We start from the raw sequence: 21,967 nt of genomic DNA on the forward strand, positions 1-21,967 counted from the left end.
ATTGAATATTATAAACAAACTTTATGTTTTATATTTATTTTGGTGTCCATACTTCACAACCAGATAGCCATAATTCACAATTTGTCGTTGGTCAAAGTTCACAAGGAAGTAGTTACCATGAACAAATAAGCTCCTACCAGCCTGGCCCGACAACATCAAACAATCATGCTTCTTCAACAACAGTTTGTGGTGATGCCAGTAGAGTTAAAACGGCAAGGGAAACTGCAAAAACAAGCCAACCACCACCACTTTGGGATACTAGTATTCCTGTTACAAGAGGAATAATTAATCAACTACCTTCAAGGACAGATAAATCACTGGACAAAAAAAGATACAATGTTGAAACTGGAGAACATTCTACAAGAGGGGGACCAAAGAGGCAAACTAAAGGTGGAGCAAGTAATGTTGAATTTGGCATCTACACAAGTGCAAGTGGAGCCCATATACTAAACGTAAGTTTGTCACTAACTGTCTCTTAAATGAATGAAAGTTTATATATTCATTTTGATTTGTTCTTCAAAAACCAGTCTGGGTTTTCAAGTCAAAGGATTCTACCTGTCACGACCCGGGACTACCCCTGAGACACGGACACGGGACCTAGGACCATAAGTGATCCCAAGCTAACCCAACTGGTATGATCATGAGCATACTAAAGAATATAAATTGTTGCGGAATCTAAATCATAATTTATAATGAAAAGATGGAGAATACCCATGTGCTAAAACTGATATAATATGAAGACTGATGAGTTTAATATAATGAAGCTACTAACTCAATACTAAGCTGAAACTAACTATGTCTGAAAATAGTCTCTAAACTGGACTAGAAATACTGGGACAAGCCCTAGCTAAATCTATCAAAAACTGAAACTAAATGACTAAAAGACTGAAAAAAAAGCTCATGATTATTGTCCTTGGAGAATGAGGACTCACCACTGAATCTGTTAAACTGGAGATCGAGAAATCGATCTATGCATGATTTGGATGCTGAGAGCCTGAACCTACATAACGAGAAGATGTAGCGCACGTATGCATTAGTACTTGAAAGGTACTGAGCATGTATGATAGAATAAAGCTGAAATAAAACATAACTGAATAAGCACAAAAGCAAGTATACTAATCTGAACATGACATACTGATTTTTGAGCTAATTGGATGCAATGACCAATTTATAACATGTTGCACCTGAATACTGAATATAGTGATATATGGTCAATGCAAGAGAGTCTGACTGAACTGTAGAAGCTACTAATAACCGATAATAAAACCACATGAGCTAAATGTGGAGTCCGATGTATACGACCCATCGAGAGGACCCAATATACCCTGCCAGAGGCATAAAAGCATATTGGCATGATCACTAAACTGATTGTCCACATAGGGGACTTACAACTTACTTGGCTTGTAGTTCTAGGACTAATTGGGTACGTTGAACCCTAGTCTACTTTGGTATTATGCTACTCCCATTGATTTATGTAGTTAACTGATTATATCTATGTTTTCTGTAAATACTGGATAGCTCAAAACTGAACATGCAAACCGAGAATGCAACATTTAATCTGATAATGATGCATTAAAAACTGAAGCATGTATCACTGCATAACTGAAGTATCTGACCTAGCATGTGTAATTCAAGAACTAAAGAAATACAAAGCTAGGGTTCTGAAATTCATGCGATAATCTGAGTATTAATATGATAATCTGATTTGAAACATATATTTTAACTAAATCATGAAGTTCTGCTGTAATTTTAGGAACCCTAGGTCTGATCATGATAAGAGAATCAAGAACTTACTGAAAACTAGGGACCCAATGGGTTAAAAGAACCCACCAGTGAAATCTCACACACCTAGTGATCAAATTCACGAAAAAACACTTAGGTTTAGGGGCAGGAACTGCTGGAACCTTGCCGCGCTCTTGAACTAGGGTTCTTGACCTTTTTTGTCTTTCTTGCTTCTAATTTTTCTATGTTTTGGTTAATAATTTGACTTAGGTAAGTTTTAGTTATGTTTCTAGGCTTAAACTGACTAAAATCTGATTATTTAGGGTCAAAACGACGTATCTCAGGGTTTAAATGAAGTGGGAAAAGACCAAAAGAACCCTGAGTTAGTTGATGTTGGACCAAACGACGACCAGGACTGATGGTGTGGCGTTCCATCAACGGTCTATCATTTGGTCTGTAGGTTGGGTCTGTTCGACAGGCCTTTACTAAAACGGGCATAACATTTTACTCGGAGATCTGATTTTAGAAAGTTGGTGGCTATGGAAAGTTAATTCAATTATCTAACTGTGGTAGGTCATGTGACACCTAATTCAGTTTTTCTAAGAGTTATGATCATTTGAAGTTGACCCAACTGCATTTCCCCCTTAACTGTCTGCTAATTCCCACCTATTGTCAGACCTACAGATCGTGGGTCCACCTACAGACCGTGCTGGTCATTTGTGGCTCTTGTCAGAGAGTGTGTGAATTGGGTGTCGATCGACGGCCACGAACTACGGACCGTAGGTCCATCTTTCGATAATTACTTAACTAAATTTTCCTAGGCTGAGATTTTGAGGGGTTTGATGCCGTTGACTTAACCTTAGGCCCCGTTGGGTGCACCTGTAGATTTTTCTACAAATCTAGTTTTTGGTCTATTCTAGATACCGGGTGTTACATTATCTCCCCCTGGAAACATTTGTCCTCGAATGAAGAATAAACTAGCTAAAATAGAGGGAGAGAGCTGCAAACCCTACTACTAAACACTGAGAACTGAGTTTCTGACTGAATTGAGTTCCGAGAACACGCAAATACGCTGAAAATACAAGTACAAGCTGAGGGAACATGATTCTAAGACTGAATTCACGCATGAATGACTAGAAAACTGAAGACGAACTATTACCTCAAGCTGGAGTGGAATCGGAAGGAAAGAGGTGAGGATACTTGGCTTTCATGGCTGCTTCTGCTTTCCAAGTAGCTCCCTCTACGGACTGACTCCTCCACAAAACCTTCACTGAAGCAACTTTTTTTTTCTCAACCTTCTAACTTGATGGTCAAGAATCTCAACTGGTACATCCTCATAACAAAGATTGTGTTTCACCGCCATACTATAGAGGCTGGATCACCCATGCATTTCTTGAAGAGTGGGATGTGGAAGGCCGGATGCACTGGTGCTAATTCAGCTGGCAACTCTTACTCATATGCCACATTTCCAACCCTTTTCAAGATCTTGTAAGGGCCTACATATATAGGACTGAGCTTTCCTTTCTTTCCAAATCTCATCACCCATTTCATAGGTGAGACTTTCAGAAGAACTCAATCATCAACTTTTAACTCTAGTTCCCTTCTCCTTACTTTTGCATAAGATTTCTGACGACTTTGGGCTATCTTAAGTCTCTCTAATGAGTTGCACTTTCTCCATAGCACAAAGGACTAAATCTGGCCCTATCAAATTTGCTTTACCTACTTCAAACCAACCAATAGGAGATCTACATCTATGCCCATATAAAGCCTCATAAGGGGCTATTAGAATGCTGGAATAGTAGCTATTGTTGTAGGCGAACTCAATAATAGGAAGGTAATCATCTCACCTACCTCGGATATCGATCACACAAGCCCACAACATATCTTCTAGGGTCTGAATAGTACGATCTGTCTGTCCATCCGTCTGCGGATGAAATGTTGTGCTAAGGTTAACTTGAGTACCAAGACCCTTATGAAATGACTTCCTAAAATGAGAGGTAAACTGAGGATATCTATCTATGATGATAGACAAAGGAACCCCATGTAACCTCATAATCTCATTAATATAAATATTGGCTCAGTCTTCTATCGAATCTATAGTCTTGACCGCCAAAAAGAGAAAAGACTTAGTCATCCTATCAACTATCACCCAAATGGAGTCATGTTGTCTGCAAGTACGCGGTAATCTTGTGATGAAGCCCATATTGATCACATCCCACTTCCAAGTAGGAATATCAATAACTTGAGTCATACCCCCTGTTTGTGATGTTCTACCTTGACTTGTTGGCGATTAGGGCACTTACTCACAAAATCTTCTATATCCCTCTTCATGCCATTCCACCAATAGACTTCTCGCAGATCGCGGTACATCTTAGTTGCACCTGAATAAATAGAATACCTAGAGTTATGGGCTTCTGCAAGAAATATGTTGTCTCAACTCGCCCACATTAGGAACACAAAATCTACCCCGGTAGCAAAGTACACCATCTCCTCCTTGGGAGAAAACCTCCAGTCTTTGATTATGGGCTGCATCCTTAAGTTCAAGAAATATTAGATCACTGTCTTGTTTTTCCTTAACCTCCACTACCAAAGAAGATTCTGCCCCATCTTGAATTGTTACACCACTGTATGATATGCTCATAAGGCGAAATCCCAAGCGAGCAAGCCTATGAACATCCTTCACTAGATCTTTCCTTTCTTCCTCAACTTGGGCTACACTACCCATATATAATCTACTAAGAGCATCTGCTACTACTTTCACCTTACCAGGATGGTAATGCACACTCATAATCCTTAAAGAACTCAAGCCATATCCTCTGGCAAGATTCAACTCCTTGACATATACTGAACGATCTTATGGTTAGTGAACACATCTACATGAACACCATACAAGGAGTAACTCTAGATCTTGAGTGCAAACACCACTGATGGAAGCTCGAGGTCATGAGTTGGATAGTTCTTCTCATGCACCTTAACTTGTCTAGAAGCATAACCTATAACCTTATCTCGTTGCATCAACACACAACCATATGTACCCTCTGGTAGAGTCAATATAGGAGCTGTAGTCAATCTAGTTTTCAATTCTGCGAGCTTTCATCTGACTGTTGGAACTTGACGATCTTCTGAGTCAACCTAGTCAATGGTACGGTTATGGATGAAAACCCTTCTACGAACCTTCTGTAATAACCCGCAAGACCTAAGAAACTTTTGATATCTGTAGTAGAGGTAGGTCTGAGCCATTGTTTCACTTCTTCTATCTTCTGCGATTGCACTCGAATCCCCTCGCTAGATATAATGTGACCAAGAAAAGCAAAGGATTGCAACCCAAACTCACATTTGCTAAACTTAGCGAATGATTGACGATCTTTGAGAGTCGGCAGAACAACTCTCAAATGGCTTGCATGTTCTTCCTCATTCCTAGAGTAAATGAGGATATCATCAATAAAGATGATAACGAACAAGTCCAAGTGATGTTTGAACACTCTGTTTATCAATTCCATGAAAGCTGCAGGAGCATTGATTAGTCAAAATGACATAACTACAAATTCATAATGACCATACCGAGTCTTGAAGGCTATTTTTGGAATGTCATTATCTCTAACTCTAAGCTGATAATAGCCAGATCTGAGGTTTATCTTTAAGAAATGACTAGCACCCTAAAGTTGGTCAAAAAGTCATCAATCTTGGGGATGGGATTCTTATTCTTGATTCTGACCTTGTTCAACTATCCATTGTCAATGCACATTCTGAGAGAACTATCTTTCTTCTTTACGAACAACACTGGTGCACCCATGGTGAAATACTAGGTCTGATAATCTCTTATCTAAAAGGTCTTTCAACTGGTCTTTCAATTTCATAAGCTCTGCTGGAGTCATTCTGTAAGGAAGAATAGAAATAAGTTGGGTATCTGGAAGGAGATCAATTCCAAAGTCAATTTCTCTTTCAGGAGGGAACTAAGAAGATCTTATGGAAACTCATTGACTACGAGAACTGACTCAATAGTTGGGGTTTTAGAGCTAGAATCCTTAATACGAACTAGATATAGAGATAACCCTTGGAGATCATCTTTCTGGCCTTAAGGTAAGAAATGAATCGACCCGAGGCGCTAAGCTACTACCCTTACATTCTAAGATTGGTTCGTCTGCAAACTGAAAACAAACAATCCTAGTTCTACAATCGACTGAGGCATAACATGAATGTAACCAATCCACGCATCGAAGTCTACCATTTCTAACTCTACTAGATCTGCTGAGGTGACTTTCTGAAAGAATGTGACAGGGCAATTTTTGTATACGCGTCTAGGTATAATTAGGTCACCGACTGGAGTAGAGACTGAAAAAGGTTCTGAGAGAGTTTTTGGACTAACACTGAATTGGACTGCTATAAAAGGAGTTACAAAAAAAGAGTAGCACATGGATCTAATAATGGATAAATATAAAGTTCAAAGACTCGTAACTTACCAGTGACTACATCAGGAAAACCTTCCTGATCCTGGCGATCCTGAAGACCATACAACCTGTTCTGGCATTGATCGCCACCTGTACCAGATGAGTTATCCCTACTGAGTTGGGCGACTTGGTGGTGCTGATAAAGTTTTAGACTGAGCGTTACTATTTCCACCTTTTTGACCCTGTCTAGAAAACAATCCCTTAACCTGTGACCATACTGACCGCACCAAAAACATCTTTCCTTTCCTGCAAGGCACTCGTCTGGATGGTTCTTACCACACTTAGGGCAAGTGGGATAAGTCTTGGTGCCTGAAACACTTCCCTGAGACTTAGAGTCTGGTGCTCTGCCCTTCTGGTCATACCTATTCTTGGAGGATGGAACACTAGCTGATAAAGGGGCAGGAGCTGAAAACTTCTGTTGACTCTGCGAGCGATTTCCACCACCCGATTTCTGCTGAGAGTATTCATAGTTCCCAGTCTTAGCCTTTTTATTCTCCTTAGTCTGTTCCCTAATCTTATCACCCTCAACCTGCTGAGCATGAGTCATAAGCATAAATATGTTCATATCTCCAAGTAACATATTATTTCTACAGTCGATTTTCACCAAATTCGACACTCCATACAAGAACTTATTCATCTGAGCCCTGATGTCAACAACTATGTGATGAGCATACCTTGAGAGTTGGTTAAACTTTAGCCCATACTCTTGGACTGTCATGTTACCCTGCCTCAAGTTCATGAATTCCTGAGACTTTGCCTCTCTCAACTCTATTGGGAAAAACTTGCTGAGAAAACTCTCACTAAAACTATCCCAAGTGATAGAAGCTGCATTTGCACCCCTATTCTCTTTCTACTGCGTGTACAAGATATGAGCAACATCCTTCAACTGGTATGATGCCAACTCAACCCAATCATTCAAGTGACTTGCATTACCTCAAAGATCTTCTTGATCTCATCCAAGAAATTCGTAGGATCCTCATCAGTTTGTGATCCTAAGAACTCAAGAGGATTTATCCTAACAAAGTCACGAACCCTTGATGCTACTGATCCACAATTTTCATTCACCTGAGCATGAACCCGATTGTTCTGGTTAGTTATACTCTGATCCAACATCTGTATGGCATTTCTGAACTCAGCATTGGAGATTTCTTGATCTGGGACTGGAGGAGTTGCGTTTGCATTTCTAGCACTCACATTCCAAGCTTTAACTCTAGGAGGAAGCATGATCTGAAACGCAGAACATCAAGTTAGAATGGAATAAGATCATACCTTACGCATGATAAAAGTAACAAGAAAGTGAAGTTTTCCTAAAACACTTCATAGCCTCCCTCTCATTAGATGTGGTGCTCTTCACATCCATGAAAATGACTCTAATTAGTGCGGCTTTTCAGACATCTTAGGATTCTTAAACCTAGTGCTCTGATACCAAGTTTGTCACGACCTGAGACTACCCCCGAGACGCGGACACGGGACCTAGGACCACAAGTGATCCCAAGCTAACCCTGTTGGCATGATCATGAGTATACTAAAGAATATAAATTGTTGCAGAAGCTAAATCATAATTTATAATGAAAATATGGGGAATACCTATATGATAAAACTGATATAATATGAAGATTGATGAGTTTAATATAATAAAGTTACTAACTCAATACTAAGCTGAAACTAACTATGTCTGAAAATAGCCTCTAAACTGGACTAGAAATACTAGGACAAGCCACAGCTAAATCTAGCAAAATCTGAAACTAAATGACTGAAAAAGAAGCTCATGACTATTGTCCTCGGAGAATGAGGACTCACCACTGAATCTATTGAACTAGAGATCGTAAAATTGATCTATGCATGATCTATATGCTGAGAACCTGAACCTACATAACGAGAAGATGTAGCGCACGTATGCATCAGTACTTGAAATGTACTGAGCATGTAGGATAGAATGTAGGATAGAATAAAGCTGAAATAAAACATAACTGAACAAGCACAAAAGCAAGTATAATAATATGAACATTATATACTGATTTCTGATCTAACTAGATGCAATGACCAATTTATAACATGCTGAAACTGAATACTGAATATACTGATAAATGGTCAATGCAAGAGAGTCTGACTGAACTGTGGGAGCTACTAATAACCGATAATAAAACCACATGAGGTAAATGTGGAGTCTGATGTGTATGCCCCATCGAGAGGACCCAATATTCCCTGCCAGAGGTATAAAGGCATGCTGATGTGATCACTAAATTGATTGCCCACAGATGGGACTTACAACCTACTTGGCTAGTAGTTCTAGACTAATTGGGTACGCTGAACCCTATTCCACCTTGATATTATGCTACTCCCATTGATTTATGTAGTTAACTAATTAAATCTAAATTTTGTATAAATACTGGATAACTCAAAACTGAATATGCAAACTAAGAATGCAACATTTAATCTGATAATGATGCATTAAAAACTGAAGCATATATGACTACACAACTAAAATATCTGACCTAGCATGTGCAATTCAAGAACTAAAGAAATACAAAGTTAGGGTTTTGAAATTTATGTGATAATCTGAGTAATAACATGATAATATGATCTAAAACATACTGTAATTCTAGGAACCCTAGGTTTGATTATGATAAGAGAATCAAGAACTCACTGAAAACTAGGGACCCAATGGGTGAAAGGAACCCACCAGTAAAATCCCATATACCTGGTGATGAAATTCACGAAAAAACACTTCGGTTTTGGGGCTGGAACTACTGGAACCTTGCTGCGTTCTTGAACTAGGGTTCATGACCTTTTTCTCCTTTTTTGCTTCTAATTTTTTTAAGTTTTGATTAATGATTTGATTTAGGTAAGTTTTAGTTATATTTCTAGGCTTAAACTGACTAAAATCTGATTATTTAGGGTCAAAACGACATATCTTAGGGTTTAAACAAAGTGAGAAAAGACCAAAAGAACCCTGAGTTAGTTGCTGTCGTACCAAACGACGACCAGGACTGACGGTCCATCATTTGGTTCGTAGGTTGGGTTTGTGCGACACGCCTTTACTAAAGTGGGCATAACTTTTTACTCAGGGGTTTGATTTTAGGAAGGTCGATGGCTATGTAAAGCTAATTCAATTATCTCTATTTTTGTAGGTCATGGGAAACCTAATTTATTTTGTGCTAAGGGTTATGATCATTTGAAGTTGACCCAACTGCATTTTCCCCTTAACTGTCTGCTAATTCTCACCTACGGACAGACCTACGCACCGTGGGTCCACCTACGAACCGTGCTTGAAATTTGATAATGGGAATGGGTTAATGGGGTTAATTGGTACAGGTTTATTTTAGATGGTTCGGGTTATTGGGTTTTAAATAGGAAATAGGGTTTTTTTTATAAATTTGGGGTAATTTGGTCAATTTTGGCGATTCTATCTAATGAGGGGCAATTTTGGTGAAGTTAGTACGGGGAGGGATAAAATTAACTTCATTTTAACGAAGAGGGTAAAATCAAACAATAAATCAAAGTTGAGGGGTATTTTTGACCCTTTTCCCATATATTTATGATATAAATATTTTTATTTGTAAACAAATTGTTTATACTTCTACTCGAAAACATTTTTACTTATAAGAGAAGTATCTCAAATTTGATAAATTTATACCATTACTTATCTTAGAGATTTTGAATACCAATATGCAAAAAGATATCCCTCACATCTAGTAAGTATCTGAGAATACAGGATTTTTTTCTCCAAAATTTAAACCTAAAGGGAGTCTCTAAATAAAATTTATCAACAATTACACAAAACATTTCACAATCGAACTGGATCAAATCGTTGAAAGTTGTTTAATTTTGACAAATATATATCTATAAGTAACCGTTTGAATAGAGATAAACTTTTTCCAAAAAAAGTGGAAACGCTGCTGCCGGGGATCAAACCCGGGTCACCCACGTGACAGGCGGGAATACTCACCACTATACTACAACGACTTTTTGTATTGAGTAACATGTTTTTAATTTAACATAACTTTTCATGTCGATATATCTTTTATACAAAATTGATTAATTAATTATAATTGATTAGTACTATATCCTATGATTGATATGGGATATTATTGTGGAAAATATATGCTCACAAGGTGATGATGAAATTTTGCATAAGACGTTTTAGATGAGTTTTTCATTGTTTGTATCATTGAGATTAGGACTTTATTCAACCCGTGTGATGATTCAACATAAAAGTGCCAAACTATACCGTCATAAGAGCTCTTGGAAGTCATTAACATGTTATCCCACGTCCAAACGAATGTGTTCTTACTTCGTCTTTTCATTGGTAAGTCATCAAATTTGTGGCGCCTTTCTTACTAAAAAATATAATAGTGATTCTTTCATCCAACTTGAGTATTGTGCAGTCTATTGATTTCCTTCTCCCTTTTGTGTGTAACTTACCAATTGAATTGTTGCAACTTGCAAAAGTCAGATTCTAAAAAAAATGGTTTTAATTAAGTAATTAATACTCACATAAATGTATTAATAAGTTATAAGTTATTAAAAATTAAATAGATTATCACATAATTAAGTTTATGATTAAAATTTATGTTATATTTAATTGAAGGCGTACAATATAAATTGTCCATTAAAACTTGGGTATTTAGAATCATTGGCAGCTGCAATGGCATCATGTGTTTGTCTGGCGATTTATTTGGTGAATTGCATAATCTTATTTTGTGGAATCCTTCTGTTCAGAAGTTTATAGCTTTACCTATGCCTTCGATTAAGCCTCAGGTGCCTCATATGTTTTTTTTGGATTTGGTGCTGATTTGTCTAGGACCGATGACTATAAGTTGGTTATACTTGTGTATACTGAGAATGATGATGTTATGAATAATAATCTCAAGATTGAAATTCTTCGATTAATAGTGGGGTTTGGAGGATAGTGAGGAGGGTTAAGATTATGTATTTTATGATGAAGTTTATGTGGTCTCAAGTTTTGTAAATGTAGTTGTACATTGGATTGCATATTATGTGGTTGCGAATGGTGGTGGCCTTTGGAGTTAGTTATGAATTTTAGATAGTGGATGAGGTATTTGGGGAGATCATGTTGTCGGATGCTTTAGTTGGTGTAATTCCAACGAATTTATTGATTATGTTGTTTGAAGAATCACTTGCTATTGTTAGATATTAGAGAGAGAGAGATGATATTTCATGTGATGATGAAATAATATGGAGTCTTGGAATCTTGGAGCAGGTTGTATCGTATAAATTTTGTTGCAGGTATGGAGAGAGTAGTTGGATTTAGGAACAACGGGGAAGTTTTATTTTTAACTAGAAGCAATGATCTGATTTCTTATGATCCAAATAGTGGACGCAATATGGGTCTTTGTATTCAAGGGAGGTATCGCTCGTTTTATGTTCAAAGTTACATGGAATCACTTATTTTGCTTAAAGGGAACAATGTCGTTTTATCAAATGTGGTAGACTAGTTTAGAGAGGTAATGTATTGAATGTTGAATTAATTGGAATATCTTTTCGCATTACATTAGTTGTTAGTGTACTCTTGTTGCTTTTTGATATGAAACCTCATCCTAACGAAGGAACTTGTATTTATCAGTTGATTATCATATTATTTTTTGTTGTACCTAATATGATGTTACTATCGTTTTGTTTTCGTTGAGCTAAACATGGTCAGCCCTTTTCGTTATGGGAATTCATCGTTTTATTATAAATCTTTCATTGATTATGATTGATCTTCTTTCTTTCTATTACTTGGATGAATATTCTTGCTTCCTTTTTCTGTGAAGATACTTTAGGTTAATTGTTATTATTAAAACTAATTTAGAAGTATAAAGGGTTAACACTTATTACAAAAGAACATTTAATAATAAAGAATTGAAGTTAAGAAACTATTAGATGTTCAACAATCATTTGGGGGGAAGAAAAAGTTTTCCAATTATTTGCCATAATTGAAAATTGAACTTGTAATAAAACAATGATGGAGAGTCCTAGGTCATAAATTATAAATGTCATATATTAACCCTCATTCAACCTTAACTTACCACATAATTACTCTATAAGTTCATCCATATTTGAAAATAGACTTGAAGTGACCTTCAAAAATAGTTAAACAATGGATTCTCACTTAACATAACACAATAATAAAAGAAAATAATTATCGATTCTATAAAAATAAGTTATCGGATTAAGCTGATTAAATGCAAATAAAAGGTTAAAACTAGTAATTATATGATTGCTGGATTTTCTTGCCTAAAGGTCTTAAACAGAAGATAGTGAAAGAAATAGCTTAGCGATTTTGGCATTGGGTTTATCCCAAATCCAAAATACACTCTGTCACGATTTTTATTAAAAATTATCTAAACTTGTCCTGCCTCGTCTCCTACCCCGGCCCATTGTAATCCCTATATTTAAAGTGAATTTTACCAAAATTGTCTTTAACAAGTAGGGTTTGTCTTGTCCCTCTCTCTCTGTCTCTTTCTCTCAAAGTTGTGCAATGATTGATTCTGACTCCGCCTACATTCCTCCCAAACTTTTGAGAGAAATCCTATTGAAACTTCCTACTAAATCCTTAATCCGATTCATAGTTGTTTGCAAATTATGGCTTTCCATCATCACTAGTTCTCCTTTCATCTCCGCTCACCTCGCCCAAACCCGACATTCCAACACCCTTCTTGTAAGGCGTTACATCGATACTTGCAAAAAAGAGAACTATTCATTGTTTCAAGACTCTAAGAATCAACCCTTTTCCTTGGATCTTATATCGGAATTGAATTACCCTTTCAAATGTCGATGAGCGTATTACAAAATTGTTGGCAGTTCCAATGGCATCATGTGTTTGTCTGGCAAATTGTTTGGTAAGATGTGGAGTCTTGTTCCTCGCCCTTCGATTAGGTCTAAGTCGCCTCATATGACTGTTTTTGGATTTGGTGCTGATCTGCCACAGACTAATGACTATAAGTTGGTTAGACTTGTGTATCATAAGAATGATATGGTCGGGTATAATAAGTATAGTGGTTTACCTGAGATTGAAATTTATTCGATCAATAGTGGGGTTTGGAGGAGAGTGGTGGGGTTTGAGATTCAGCATTGTATTGTGGAGATTATGTCGTCTCCCGTTTTTGTCAATGGATTTGTACATTGGATTATTTATGATTATGTTGCGAATGGTGGCAGACGTCGAATTTTAATCATGACTTTTAATATAGCGAATGAGGTGTTTGGGGAGATTATGTTGCCGGATGCAATAATTGGTGGAACTATGACAAGTTTATTGGTTACGTTGTTTGAGGAATCACTTGCTATTGTTAGGTATGGTATGAGGATGGGGATGTATGGTTATTTCTGTCAAGTATGGGTGATGAAGCAGTACGGAGTTTCAGAATCTTGGAATAGGTTGTGTCATATAAATTTGGTTGCAGGTTTCAAGAAAGTTGTTTGATTTAGGAACAACGGAGAAGTTTTAATTTCAACTAGGGAGAATGGTCTGGTTTCTTATGATCCAAATAGTGGACGAAGTAAGAGTCTTAGTATTGAAGGATACACTTGGTCATTTTATGTCCAGAATTACATGGAGTCACTTATTTTGGTCAAAGTAAACAATGTCATTCCGGGTGGGATTTTGGGAGGAATGGGAGGTTTATGGACTTAATGAGTAGCTGGACTACAAAATTTATTGATACTATAAGATGAAACTGATAAGTACGCAAGGTATCTTACCAAAATTCATGGATGTTTCAAGATATTGGAAGTGAAAGATGTTTTATCAAATTTGGTATCTGTTAATTATATTGTTCTGAATGTTAAACTTTTGTTTTCCATTTACTTGCGTAATTGTGTTACATTAGTTGTACTGTACTCTTGTTGCATTTTGATGTATTTCCAGTTTAATTGTTGTGATTCGTTATCTTTATCAGTTGATTGTCATATATCTCAATTCTGTTACAAGTACTCCGATACCGTAACTTTTTCAAAAATTGCTTGAGGCCATTTCGATTCATCTAGTGTTGTATGAATGTGAAGTTAAATTAATATTTTAAGAAATATTGGTAAGTCGTAAATTAAAAAGAAAAAAATAGAAAATAAAAAAAAGTATTTTTTTGTAAATCAACTGCCCCTACTTTCTAACCCCAAAAACTCCACTTCCATCACTTATTAGCACTAATTAATATTTTTCTTCTTATAAATACTTACTACTCCCATTTCTTCTATGTCATTCACAAATGATATGTCGTCATAGAAAATTACTTCAATTTCTCAACTATGTTTCTTGTGGTTTTATTGCTTTCACCAAAGTGCTCATTCTCGGAAGCTCGATATCTTAAAGAAGACGATCAACAACTAGTATTGTGCGATTGGAGAAAGAGAAACACTTTGAACAATATCTGAAAAGTGTGGCGATCTTTTTATATTTGCAGAGAATAGTCATATCAATGATGATGATGATATTTACCCCGCCCTTGTTCTCAAAATTACATCAAGAAACCTACGACTAATGTTTAATTAGTAGTAATTCTTCATTTTATTTTCAATTTCTCCATGGTTTTAAATTACTCTGTACAATCATATATTTCAGAAAATACTTTCCAATATGTGTTTATGCAATATTTACAATTTAGTAACATCAATGTCAATACAAAATTAGCTAAATTTCTCCGCTTACTTATACAATTGCAAATTCAGACGTTGATATGATCGAGAAAATGTTCAATTTTTCTCCTCAGCATGTTAAGAAAATGAATTGGAGGAAGAAGACTCCATTGAAGAGTAGAGAGAAATAGAGAGAAACAGAGAAGTAATGAAGAAGAGAGGAAAATTTTCTATATCGAAACTGCTTCTACAATACTGCTTACAAGCATATATATAACCACTTGTTATGACTCAAAACCTCTAACTAATTTACTGACATATTCTAACCGACTAACTAACTAACTAACTATATTTACACCCTTAACAATGTACAATTACAGCTAGTATTATTGGAAAACTTGTGTACATTTAGTTAGTTCTTTTACACCCCCCCCCCCTTCAAGCTAGGAGCTATGAAGATGTTCTTCATTCCTAGCTTGGACATTAGATACGTATGATGGCCTTTCCCAAGTGCCTTGGTAAGCATATCTGCAGGCTGTTCTGAAGATGGTAGATAGGCAGTGATAAGCATTCCATCTTTGATCTTCTCTCTGATGAAGTGACAATCAATATCTATGTGTTTTGTTCTTTCATGAAACACGGGATTAGCTGCAATTTGTAATGCTCAAGTACTATCTGAATAAACAGATACTGGTAAAGAGATATCAACTCCCAATTCCTAAAACAAACCAACAGTCCAAATAATCTCTGCAACAGTTGAGGCCATGGCTCTGTACTCAGCCTCAGCTGAACTTCTGGAAACTGTAACCTGCTTTTTAGACCTCCATGAGATAAGAGATTCTCCATATTTGATGAAGTATCTAGTGATTGACCTCCTGCTGTTTATGCATGAACCCCAATCAGCATCACAAAATACCTGTAAACTATCTCCTCCAGTTAATGACATTAGAATTCCCAAACCTGGTTCTGTCTTCAAATATCTGACCAGTCTAAGTGCTGAATCCATATGTGAAACTTTTGGTGCATGCATAAATTGACTTAGACACTGACCTGCAAAAGATATGTCTGGCCTAGTGGTTGTGAGGTACAATAACCTTCCAATCAATCTTTGATAACTTGCAGGATCCTCAAGAAGTGTATCATTATGTGAAGAATTCATGTGATCATCATATTCTGTGGAGGTGAGTTTTAAATTCATTTCCATAGGTGTTGATACTGGTTTAGCACCTGATAACCCCATATCAGCTAGTAACTCCAAAGTATACTTCCTTTGATGTATGAGTATGCCAGTGTCACTTCTAGCAAACTCCAATCCAAGAAAGTATCTTAGTTCTCCTAAGTCTTTAATCTTGAATGCATGTTGCAATGCTTCTTTAGTTTCATGAATCATATTGGAATAAATCATCTACTGGAATAAATCATCTACATATACTAATACCACTACTAATTTGTTTTCCTTCCTCTTAGTAAACAAAGAGTAGTCTCTACTGCTCTGTATGAACCCTGAATCAGTCAAGGTAGTGGTTAGTTTAATATTCCACTGTCTTGAAGCTTGTTTAAGACCATAGAAAGATTTCAATAATTTGCAAACTTGATCACTGCCAACTGTTCTATTAAGACCATCGGGAGGTGTCATATATACTTCTTCATATAAATCTCCTTGTAAAAATGCATTGTATACATCCATCTGATGTAATGTCCAGTGATTAGCAGCTGCAATAGAAACAACTGACCTCACAGTTGCCATCTTCACCACTGGAGAGAAAGTTTCTTGGTAATCAAATCCTTCATTTTGATTGTACCCCTTAGCAACTAGTCTAGCCTTGTATCTTTCTACACTTCCATCTGCATTATATTTGATCTTGTATACCCATTTACATCCTATAGCCTTTTTATCCTTAGGCAATGTCACCAATTCCCATGTTCCATTATCTTCTAGTGCTTTGATCTTATTTTTCATAGCATCTACCGATCTAGGATCTTGTACTACCTCTGAGTAGCTTGATGGTTCAGTCTCAACAAAAAACATTGAAATAAAACTCTGATATGTAGGTGACAATCCTTCATAGTCTAAAACTGAGGCAAGAGAATAATTGCACTTCTTAGAACCAGCTTTGACTACATAATCTTTGTGCCAAACAGGTGGTCTAGAATTTCTGCTTGATTTTCTCACAGGTGATGGAGTAATGTCACATGAAACTTGTGATAAATCATTTTCACAATCCTCACAATTATGAGAAGAAGAAACATTGTCTTGGCAAGTAGCTGAAGAAGTAGAATCTGCAACTAGGACATCATAATCAAACATGTCTGATGGATGTATATTTTGTGTCTGTTTAGGAGTGTTATCATGAAAAGGAAAAACTGTTTCCAAAAATATTAAATCCCTGCTAATGAAGAATCTCTTGTTTTCCAAATCATACAGTTTGTATCCTTTTTGAGTTGCACCATATCCCATCAAAATAGCTCTTATTACCCTTGGACTAAACTTATCATGTGTGGTAATATTAGTGGCAAAACACATACATCCAATGACTCTCATGTAGTCTAAAATAGGAGGTCTTCCATATAGTTTCTCAAAAGATGATACATTCCCTAAAGTTGTAGAAGGAATTCTGTTCAACACATGAGTAGCAGCATGAATACATAGTCCCCAAAATTTGTCAGGAAAACCAGCTTGAAATTTGATAGCTCTTGCAGTTTCTAGAATATGTCTATGTCTTCTTTCCACCACCCCATTTTGTTGAGGTGTATATGGACAAGAACTCTCATGAATGATACCATGAAGTTTGAATAAATCATCACAATTGGTATTGAAGAATTCAGTACCATTATCAGATCTTATTCTTTTGATCCTTTTATCAAATTGAGTTTCTATTTCAACAACAAACTGTTTTAGCAAACTAACAACATCAGATTTAAGTCTCATTAAGAAAGTCCAAGTCCATCTAGAATAGTCATCAACTATAGTCAAAAAATATCTCATACCATCATATGTTTCAACTCTATAGGGACCCCAAACATCCATATGTAGAAGCTGAAAAATACAAGTAGAACTACTAGTACTGTGTGGAAATGCAATCTTGTCTGTCTAGCAAGAGGACAAATATAACATTTATGTAAAGTAAACTTGTTACCAAACTTGTGAAATGATGAAATCTTTCTGATGACTCCCATGGGAACATGTCCCAGCCTTTGATGCCATATATTTGCATTTACCTCCACACTCTGAATGGTTGTCATGCAATGCTGTGATTGTAATATCTTGTGACTATACTGACCATGCTGAGAGTAGAAAGTGTAAAGTCCATCTTCCTCTTTACCAATCATTTTCACCTTCCCAGATCCTAGGTCCTGTAAAACACAACAATTTTGGTATAATGTGACACAGCAATTCAAGTCTTTTGTCATTTGAGACACTGACAAAAGATTGAATTTGAAAGCTGGTACACATAACACTCTTCTAAGAACATCACCTCCTCCTATGTGACAATCTCCAATATGTGAAACCTTGGCAGAAGTACCAGTTGGCAACTGAACTTGACCTGCATTCTCTACCATAACTGAATTATATAAACATGTATGGTCTCGTACTATATGATGGAATGCACCAGTGTCTATAATCCACTTCAGAGAAGCATTTGAAGACAAATGATTACCTGTCATATTTGCAGTACCACTTATATCATCAAGTTTAGTTTGATCAAGCATTTTGAGTAGTTTCTGATGTTGTAATGGTGTGAACAAAGGCATAGGCATATGCTGGTGAGACTCATTGTTCTGTGAAGAAGAAACATATGGAGACTACACTTGCATCTGATTAGAATATGATGACTGCATCATCTGAGGCATGTGAGGATTGTAAGATGATTGAATTGATTCTGTCTTATCACATTGATACTGTTGAGATACATGTCCTGCATTATAGATAGAATTCCCAGCAACAATTGTATCCCTTTTACCTTTGTAATCAGCAGGATATCCAATCATTTTATAGCAGTTACTCTTAAGATGACCAGTTTTGTGACAGAAATCACATTTCAGAAGTTTATTACAATCACTCCTCATGTGACCTTTGATGTTGCAGTAATCACAAAAGGCATTTGGATTATAAGATCTCCTAGGTTTATGACTACCAGGACCAGAATTAGATGTAAACATTGCAGTAGGAACCATATCAGACATTACTCTACTTGATCCAGCTACCATTCTTTGACTTTCATCTTGATTAACCATAGCATAGTCTTGATTGATGCTAGGAAGTTGTGACATTAACATAATTTGACTTCTAGCCTGACTATAATTGTCATTAAGCCCCATTAGAAATTGCAACATTCTCTGATGTTGTGATTGCTCAAAAAATTCTTTAGATCTAGAACATGTACAAGTTGGAGGAGGCATTATAGAATCATATTCATCCCACAAATCCTTCAGTCTAGAGTAATACAATGACACAGACGAGACACCTTGAACAAGACTAAAAATCTCCTTATGCAACTGAAAACTACGAGAGCTATTTACCTTGTTAAACCTCTCCTTAAGATCTTCCCAAATCAAGTATGAATCTGAGCAATAAAGAACTCCACTATGAAGATCTTTACTTACATTGCACAATATCCACGAAACAACTATAGCATTACAGCGATCCCAAAGTCGAATCAAATCCCCTGTGAACTGGGTCTTCTTCACTTTTCCATTGATAAATCCAACCTTATTCTTTCCAAGCAAAGCTAACTCCATAGCCGTACTCCATAAGGTATAGTTATCACTTCCAGTGAGTAAGATCCCAACATTCAACGATCCAGGTGAATCTGATGGATACATATACAGTGGATGGAGATGATCTAAAGAAGAAGCTGGTATGGAAGTTCCTGAAGCAGTTCCTTGAACCTCCATGAAATCGAAGAAGAAGAAAATCAACAAAATGACGAAATCCTTTACTGAATGTGTAAGATCTGTTCAACCAAGCTCGTATGGCTTTGATACCATGTTAAGAAAATGAATTGGAGGAGAAGACTCCATTGAAGAGTAGAGAGAAACAGAGAGAAACAGAGAAGTAATGAAGAAGAGAGGAAAATTTTCTATATCAAAACTGCTTCTACAATGCTGCTTACAAGCATATATATAACCACTTGTCATGACTCAAAACCTCTAATTAATTTACTGACATATTCTAACCGACTAACTAACTAACTAACTATATTTACACCCTTAACAATGTACAATTACAGCTAGTATTATTAGGGAACTTGTGTACATTTAGTTAGTTCTTTTACAGCATTCAACACGAATTGCTTAAACTTTTCGATATTCCCTTGCTTTTTTAAAGAATGAGATTTTCAGAAGCTGTTTAGCAGTTGGCCTCTTCTTTGGATTCTTCGAAAGACATTTCACAACCATCTTCTCAAACTTCTCCGAAAACACCTTTTGTTTATTGAATCTCCATTCCTTTAGCTTCTCGACGATCAACAACTTTTGTTGCAGAAATCCAAATCCATACTGTGAGAGATCATGAGGGTTGAGTAGAGAGTTAGTGATTCGAATATGGGGTAGGGGAGCTCCGAGTCATGTACAAGATATATTGATCATATGTACGTGTAAGTGAGGTCTGCGGAGGGTAAAGTGTAAGAAAGCATAACCATTAATAAGAAAAAAAGGAATGTGTTTGATCAAATAGTCTATTATAACTGGAAATCAATCAAACAGCCCAATTTGGTGTTCATAGAACAGATGCATTATCTACAAAAAATGACCAACTTCATATGAACATATAAACGAGAAACAGAAGGAAGAAGCAGACTACAAATCCGCACAAATATATAGAACATATGATCCTCAGCTAAGAAAACAGATCATTTCATGCCTTAACCTACATTGATCTTTCACTGATCAATTAACACAAATTGCTTAAACTTTTCAAAATCATTAAAGAACGGAGTATTCAAAAGCTCAAAAGCAGTTGGCCTGTCGTCTGGATTCTCTCTAAGACAAGAAAGAACCATCTCCTCAAACTCCCTCGAAAACACACTTTTCTTTCGTTTAACTAAATCCATCACTTTCTTCAATTTATTATCCCTCTTGATGATCATCTTTTCAAGTGATTTTGGAAATTTCTTCTTCTCCCTTAACTTGTTAATTATATAATTCAAGTCCGTTCGATTCTTCACAGGTAAATTCCCATACACCAATTCCAGTGCTGTTATTCCCAATAGCCACATATCAGATTTTTCTCCTCTGTTATCCTCATTTTCACTACCAAACACCTCTGGTGCAGCACCCCACATAGAAATATTATTCGGATTCAAAAACAATCTACCTTGTTCAAATGGGGATCCGGAGTCATAAACGGATAATTCAAATGCTAAGTTGATCGACACTTCATTCGTATCATCGTTGATGTTAACAAAGATATCTCCGGCATTCAAACTCTTATGAACAGTTGGACGGCAGAAATCATGAATTTCATCTCGTAGACCAATAAGTACTTGTTTAAGAACAACAGGAATGAGATTCTCTGGCAATTTCTTTTCAGGACGAGTGGAGAGAATAGAACGAAGCGAGCCCTCAGACATATAAGGGAAACTAACGCATAACAAATTCGAAGCAAAGAAAGTTTTCTTGCTTCGAATTATTTTGGGACACTCAGGTAGATAAAGGTGAGTTTGAAGTTGATGTTGAATCAATTTGAATTCATTCCGATGGAGTTTCATGTCTATGATCTTCAAAGAGACATAGCCACGAGGAACGGGTCCGCTAGAGCGAGGCTTATTTCTGGAAAACAGAGCTTTGTAAACAGGGCATCTTCCATTAGAAAAAGACCCAATTTTCACGATGAGAAGATAAGTATCTTTTGTGCATTGATTAGTGATGGTTACTCCAGGTCTTGGTTGATTTGAAGAAGAACCATCTTCACCAATATCTGTTTGCTGTTTCGAAGAAGAACCAATTTCCGTTTTGGCACTGAATGGGTTTCTGGAATCCATGTTTTCTTGGACCAGAGAATCACAGTTGCAGAAAAAAAATGGAATTTGGTTTGTGAAGAAGACGAAAATGGAAGAAGAAGAAGATGTCTTTATAGCTTTGGCCGTTTGGGTTGTTACCCCCACCCCCCCACCCACCCCTCTCTTTTTTTTTTTTTTTGAGCAATTATGCTTATGGTTCGGCTTATTGAATATCGATTTGTAAATGTATTAATTCGCTAGTCAATTTGCAAACCAATA

General features: G+C 36.5%; 6 protein-coding genes across 6 annotated transcripts; 1 reads left to right on the forward strand and 5 right to left on the reverse strand.

Annotated features, from left to right (window-relative positions):
* Positions 1–163: 163 nt before the first annotated feature.
* On the reverse strand, positions 164–4,510 carry LOC138339149 (uncharacterized). The gene is made up of 4 exons (XM_069290472.1): positions 4,189–4,510; positions 3,997–4,103; positions 3,574–3,646; positions 164–267 (listed from the first exon to the last, which is right to left on the reverse strand). The coding sequence occupies exons 1-4, from the start codon at positions 4,508–4,510 to the stop codon at positions 164–166; spliced, it is 606 nt and encodes a 201-aa protein (XP_069146573.1).
* Positions 4,511–4,799: 289 nt separating this feature from the next.
* On the reverse strand, positions 4,800–7,448 carry LOC138339150 (uncharacterized). The gene is made up of 4 exons (XM_069290473.1): positions 7,440–7,448; positions 7,104–7,397; positions 6,183–7,020; positions 4,800–5,227 (listed from the first exon to the last, which is right to left on the reverse strand). Exons 1-4 carry the CDS (start codon positions 7,446–7,448, stop codon positions 4,800–4,802), a joined length of 1,569 nt encoding a protein of 522 aa, XP_069146574.1.
* Positions 7,449–12,990: 5,542 nt separating this feature from the next.
* On the forward strand, positions 12,991–13,599 carry LOC101259488 (F-box/kelch-repeat protein At3g06240-like). The gene has a single exon (XM_019215901.1). It carries the CDS (start codon positions 12,991–12,993, stop codon positions 13,597–13,599), a length of 609 nt encoding a protein of 202 aa, XP_019071446.1.
* An 802-nt stretch (positions 13,600–14,401) lies between these two features.
* On the reverse strand, positions 14,402–16,137 carry LOC109121238 (uncharacterized mitochondrial protein AtMg00810-like). The gene is made up of 3 exons (XM_019215902.1): positions 15,477–16,137; positions 15,239–15,395; positions 14,402–14,477 (listed from the first exon to the last, which is right to left on the reverse strand). Exons 1-3 carry the CDS (start codon positions 16,135–16,137, stop codon positions 14,402–14,404), a joined length of 894 nt encoding a protein of 297 aa, XP_019071447.1.
* A 2,414-nt stretch (positions 16,138–18,551) lies between these two features.
* Positions 18,552–19,643, reverse strand: LOC104649602 (uncharacterized). Its single transcript, XM_010329075.1, has one exon. The coding sequence runs from the start codon at positions 19,641–19,643 to the stop codon at positions 18,552–18,554; it is 1,092 nt and encodes a 363-aa protein (XP_010327377.1).
* A 986-nt stretch (positions 19,644–20,629) lies between these two features.
* LOC101258902 (serine/threonine-protein kinase BLUS1-like) lies at positions 20,630–21,730 on the reverse strand. The gene has a single exon (XM_004248582.1). It carries the CDS (start codon positions 21,728–21,730, stop codon positions 20,630–20,632), a length of 1,101 nt encoding a protein of 366 aa, XP_004248630.1.
* Between the last annotated feature and the right edge of the window lie 237 nt (positions 21,731–21,967).

Source organism: Solanum lycopersicum, chromosome 10 (genome assembly GCF_036512215.1).
Source record: "Solanum lycopersicum chromosome 10, SLM_r2.1".
In the NCBI taxonomy this organism is placed as follows: Eukaryota; Viridiplantae; Streptophyta; class Magnoliopsida; order Solanales; family Solanaceae; genus Solanum; species Solanum lycopersicum.

What these genes read in the sequence shown, in the direction of transcription:
- LOC138339149 (XM_069290472.1), bottom strand. Translation starts at nt 4,510, where the DNA reads ATGAGTGTGCATTACCATCCTGGTAAGGTGAAAGTAGTAGCAGATGCT. An exon ending in CTAATCGCCAACAAGTCAAG is followed by an intron (nt 3,647 to 3,996) that starts GTAGAACATCAC and finishes TTTCATCCGCAG; the next exon opens with ACGGATGGACAGACAGATCG. An exon ending in TTGTGTGATCGATATCCGAG is followed by an intron (nt 268 to 3,573) that starts GTAGGTGAGATG and finishes CTCTTGTAACAG; the next exon opens with GAATACTAGTATCCCAAAGT.
- LOC138339150 (XM_069290473.1), bottom strand. An exon ending in AGATCAAGAAGATCTTTGAG is followed by an intron (nt 7,021 to 7,103) that starts GTAATGCAAGTC and finishes TACACGCAGTAG; the next exon opens with AAAGAGAATAGGGGTGCAAA. An exon ending in TTTTCCTGATGTAGTCACTG is followed by an intron (nt 5,228 to 6,182) that starts GTAAGTTACGAG and finishes ATGCTCCTGCAG; the next exon opens with CTTTCATGGAATTGATAAAC.
- LOC101259488 (XM_019215901.1), top strand. Translation starts at nt 12,991, where the DNA reads ATGTGTTTGTCTGGCAAATTGTTTGGTAAGATGTGGAGTCTTGTTCCT.
- LOC109121238 (XM_019215902.1), bottom strand. Translation starts at nt 16,137, where the DNA reads ATGATTCATGAAACTAAAGAAGCATTGCAACATGCATTCAAGATTAAA. An exon ending in AGAGATTATTTGGACTGTTG is followed by an intron (nt 15,396 to 15,476) that starts GTTTGTTTTAGG and finishes TACAAATTGCAG; the next exon opens with CTAATCCCGTGTTTCATGAA. An exon ending in CTTGGGAAAGGCCATCATAC is followed by an intron (nt 14,478 to 15,238) that starts GTATCTAATGTC and finishes GTCTTCTTTAAG; the next exon opens with ATATCGAGCTTCCGAGAATG.
- LOC104649602 (XM_010329075.1), bottom strand. Translation starts at nt 19,643, where the DNA reads ATGGAGGTTCAAGGAACTGCTTCAGGAACTTCCATACCAGCTTCTTCT.
- LOC101258902 (XM_004248582.1), bottom strand. Translation starts at nt 21,730, where the DNA reads ATGGATTCCAGAAACCCATTCAGTGCCAAAACGGAAATTGGTTCTTCT.